The 4,428-nt window shown below is 61.1% G+C and overlaps 1 protein-coding gene across 1 annotated transcript in view; it reads left to right on the forward strand.

The window, feature by feature from the left end:
- Positions 1 to 1,039, forward strand: part of SLC27A5 (solute carrier family 27 member 5) — an 8,477-nt gene extending 7,438 nt beyond the window's left edge. Inside the window, exons 8-10 of the mRNA XM_040251837.1 lie at positions 275 to 372; positions 476 to 606; positions 688 to 1,039. Coding sequence (XP_040107771.1) covers positions 275 to 372; positions 476 to 606; positions 688 to 864 — 406 coding nt within the window. The 3' untranslated portion in view covers positions 865 to 1,039. The remainder of the gene's footprint in view (positions 1 to 274; positions 373 to 475; positions 607 to 687) is intronic.
- The last annotated feature ends 3,389 nt before the right edge of the window (positions 1,040 to 4,428 follow it).

Here is a 4,428-nt window from a genome sequence, read left to right on the forward strand (position 1 = left end):
GGGGCCTCTCCTACGGGGGGGCCGGCCTAATGGCCAGGAGGCGGGGCTTACAAATTCCAGAGGGGGCGGGGGCTTGGGGAAGGAGGCGGGGCCTACCCTATCTGGGGGGCGGGACTTATAGCCAGGAGGCGGGCCTAGCCTTTCCAGGGGCGGGCCGCTCGTTCATATTCAGGATGGGACAGGCCGGGGCCTAGGGGCCAGGAGGTGGCGCTTGGTCAGGGGTGGAACCTCCTTTCCCGCGCCCTGATCCCAGGCACCCGCTCCAACCCCACAGGTGGAAGGGTGAGAATGTGTCCACGCGGGAGGTGGAGGGCGTGCTGTCAGTCGTGGACTTCCTGCAGGAGGTGAACGTGTACGGTGTGCCTGTCCCAGGTGCGGAGGAGTGCACAGCCCCGTGGGAGGGACGGGGGCTTGTTCCAGCCGCGAGGACCCAGGAGAGGGCAGCTGTGGTACTGAGGTTGCACGTGTTCCCCAGGGTGTGAGGGCAAGGTGGGCATGGCCGCCGTGCAGCTGGTGCCCGGCCAGGCCTTCGACGGGCAGAGGCTGTACCAGCACGTGCGCACTTCGCTCCCGGCCTACGCCGCTCCCCATTTCATTCGTATCCAGGTGAGCTCGGGTGGCCGGAGGGGTGGGTGGGAAGCCCGGCAAGGCAGTTGCAGTCGAGGTTACAGTCTCTCCCCCCCGCAGGACGCCTTGGAGATCACAGGCACGTTCAAACTGGTGAAGTCCCGGTTGGTGCGCGAGGGCTTCAACGTGAGCGTCGTCGCTGATCCCCTGTTCGTGCTGGACAACCAGGCCCGAGCCTTCCGGCCCCTGACTCCAGATATATACCGGGCAATGTGTGAGGGAGCCTGGAGACTCTGACCTCCCATCAGCTCACAGGACATCCGAAGGCACTCCACCCAACGCTGGCCCCCGCCTCCGCGTGTCCCCTCACCCACTCCCCAGACCCAACGAGCCTGGCCTTATCCCCAGCTTCACAGGCTGGGGTGACCCTGGCCCGCACCAGAGCGAGAATAAACCCAGATATGTACACTGATGTCTGTGTGGATGGGGAATGAGCCAGAGGTGCGGGGTCCCCGCCGAGGGGCACCCCTACCTGGACAAGGCCAGGGGAATGGCCGGAGTCAGCGGCCCGCTGCAGCCACTCCAGGAGGAGACAACACGCTGAGTCTGCCTGCGGCCTCTGTCGGGGCTGGGCCGGGCTACAGACGAGGACGTGGTCTGGAGAGTGTAGGGAGAAGCGCCGTGAGGGGGTGGTCTGACAAGGGCCAGAGGCAAGGCTTCTGGAGAACGGAGGCCATGGTGTCTTGGGGCTGGAAGTGCCCTCGGGGGCACTGCGGGAGCCGCAGGCCGGCTGACGTCAGCAAGAGCAGCTGTGCTAGTCACGGCCCTGCTGTGGTCAGCTGCTCCAGCCATGTCGTGTGTTGGACTCTGCTCTCCAGGCGTCCCTGGGCTCCTGTGCCAAACAGCGCCTGCCAGCTGATACGTCCACTTCTCGGGCACATGCCGTGCTGCAAGTGGGGTTAAGCTATGGCCACCCCCAGTGAGGCCCGGTTCAAGGGGCCCTGGCCGCTGAGGCTCTCACTCCATTTCCTCTTGACAGAAGAGGCTAGCACCCACTCCGTCAACAGAAAAGCGTGTGCTGGGAGCCTGGAGAGCCACGTGGGGGTGGGGGTGTGCTGGACAGGAACCTGGGTCTGTGGGTCCCCGAGCCTGCAGCATGGATTGACAGCTGTCCACTTCCAGGCTGGGTGGCCTGGGCAATGCCTAGAACCACTTGCCTCTCAAGCACTGGTTCCTTCATTGTAAGATGGGTCTGAGGATCGTGTCCACCTCAACAGATGTTTGTGGATATTTAAAAAAAAAGATGGCCTCCCTGGTGGCTCAGTGGTAAGGAATCCACCTGCCAGTGCAGGGGTTCAATCCCTAGTTGGCGATCTAAGACCCCACAGCATGTGCCTTGGGGATAACACACATGCCATGACTATTGAGGCGCCACAACTAGAGAGAGACTCACACCGCAACAAAGACCCAGCGCACAACAGGAAAAAAGTCATCTCGAGGCTACCTGTGGAGTTAGCATAGGGTCAGCCATCACAGTTAGCTTAGCCCTGAGATAAGGACACGTGTCCACAGCAGCTCTTGCCCATCGATGGTCATGGCTGCTTTATTCTCAGTCCCCAAACCTGCAGACAACCCAGTGCCCAGATGGCCTAGATATGGCCGACCCAAAGGTGCTGAATGCGGAGATGGCGTATTATTTAGCAGCAGCAGCAAAAAAAAAAAAAGAGCAGCTCTGATAGATCCACAGAGACAGAAAAGACCGGTGACTGCCAGGGGCGGGGGGAGGAGGGCTTGGGGGACTGCCAACAGGGGTACGTGCTCTGGGTGATGAGGAAAAGTCCTGAACCTGTGATGACTGAGGCAGAGCTCTGTGAATACACTAAAAACCACTGCACTGTATACCTGCAAGGAGTGAATGGCATGGCATAGGGCTGTCTCCACAAAGCCGCTAAGAAATCTCTACACTGCAATTTAACATCTTACAATGTGTGCACTACTTTTTAGAATATTAAGCCTTTACCTACCTTGCTGGCTGAGTCTGGGGCGTCTCTTCAAAGTCGCGACACAGGCCAGCATCCCGCTCTCCTGCCACGCTCTCCCCAGCCTTGCTCAGTAGCTTTGGGGTGCGGTACCCTACCTGCCTCTGGCGCGTCTTCATCCAGTGCCATGGCGCCCGTGGCGGGCAGCCTGCTCCTGGGCCCAGCGTTGTAACCATCTCCTGCTCAAGCAGCCCTAGAGCTACCAAGACCGCTGAACACATAACTCGCGGAGGTGAGCACCTCCCACCACGCAGGGTCACGTGCCCGCAGGACCAGGGGGAGGCAGGCTTTGTAGTCAGGAGAGGCTGGGGGGCCTCTGACTCCTGCTGAGGGTCTGACTGGCTTATTGGGGTGACTGCCGGCTTTGGGGGGCAATGTCACTCGGGGGAGCTGTTTGACTCGGGGCTCTTACCAGGAACAGCATGGGGAGCAGGGGAAGGGGATTGCTAACTGCCCTTTGAGGCTCTCCTTGTTTCTGGTGTTACGGAGGCACCAGAATCAGGCCTTACTTTTAGCCTCCCTCCTACACCCGCTGGTGCAGATGTCAGATGACCCGCGTCAGATTGCGGCTCGGCCAACCACGCGGTCGCCTCCAGCAGGCTTAACTCGGGAGCAATGTCAAAGGAAGGAGACGGGGCTGGAGGGAGGCCCAGCTGAGGACGGAGGCTCTCGGCGGCCTCGAGGACCAGATGAGACGGGGTGGGAAGCGAGCAGCTGGGACCGGGCGGGAAAACGCCGACGCCGCCCACTGTCTCGGCCCAGCGGCAGCCCGGGCGATGCTGGGGTGCGGGGTGCCCGGGAGGCTGGCCGAGGAGGATCGGCTCACTTACAACGGCAAGAGGCAGGGTGACCGTGCTGCGGAGCTGGCTGGGGCAAGCGGTCTAAAGCCGATGGAAGGCAGTGACGGATGTGACCCCGTGATGCGCGAGGCTGCGCCAACAGGGCGACGCGCACACCCGAGCACGTGGGTGGGGCGGAGCCTGCCTGCTGTCCGCAGAGACACAGAGTTCGTGGGCTCTGCCCGCAGATGGAAAAGCAGGGTTGGAAAAGCGAGTCCACCACATTCTGGGGCCTCTGCCGCTGGGAGCCTTTCCTTCCAGAGGGAAGGCGGGTGGGGCCCATGTGTCCAGAAGACGCTGATGAGTCCGTGGAGAATTTAAAAACCCCTTACCCCACCAGCTGACCCTGAGACACGGGGACTGTTCGAGATGATGCAGGTGGGCCCACCCTCTAAGGATCACGAGGTTCCTTAGAGGTGGAAAAGGAGAGCAGAGGAGAGCTTCGGGCGAGCCCCCTCGAGCACTGAGTGGCCACTGCCAGCCTAGGTTTCGGGAAGGGCGGTGAGCGCGACACACAGGCCGCCTCTAGGGTGGAAAAGTGTAGCAACGGTTCTCCCAGAGATCAGAGAAGGAAAGCAGGCCTGCGGGACCTATGCCTGCCTCCTGACCTCAGAACTGTAATCTGTCTGTTTCTTAAAACAAGAAGAAAAAGAAAATAAGAACAGAAATCCCACGCTCGAGAAAACTCGCCACTCCCACTCTGCGGGAGTCTGTTTTGAGGAAACACGCAGGTTGCTCCAGAGGGTCTGCTCAGGTGTGTCCTCATGGCACGGGGAGCTGCAAGGGAGAGGCGGACAAGGAACTGTCAGGGCCTGGCGGAAGCCCAGGAAGTGGAATCTCCACCTCGGCATCATGACACACCCCATTTTTAGCCGCACAGGGAGGTGGGCGGGAAGAGCACCACTCCGAACAGGCAGGGGCCTCAACCGCTGTAAAACCCCACCCCCGTGTGAACGCGAGAAAAACAGCGGCATCAGTGACCG

This window comes from Oryx dammah, unplaced genomic scaffold, assembly GCF_014754425.2.
Source record: "Oryx dammah isolate SB20612 unplaced genomic scaffold, SCBI_Odam_1.1 HiC_scaffold_13, whole genome shotgun sequence".
Lineage (NCBI taxonomy): Eukaryota > Metazoa > Chordata > Mammalia > Artiodactyla > Bovidae > Oryx > Oryx dammah.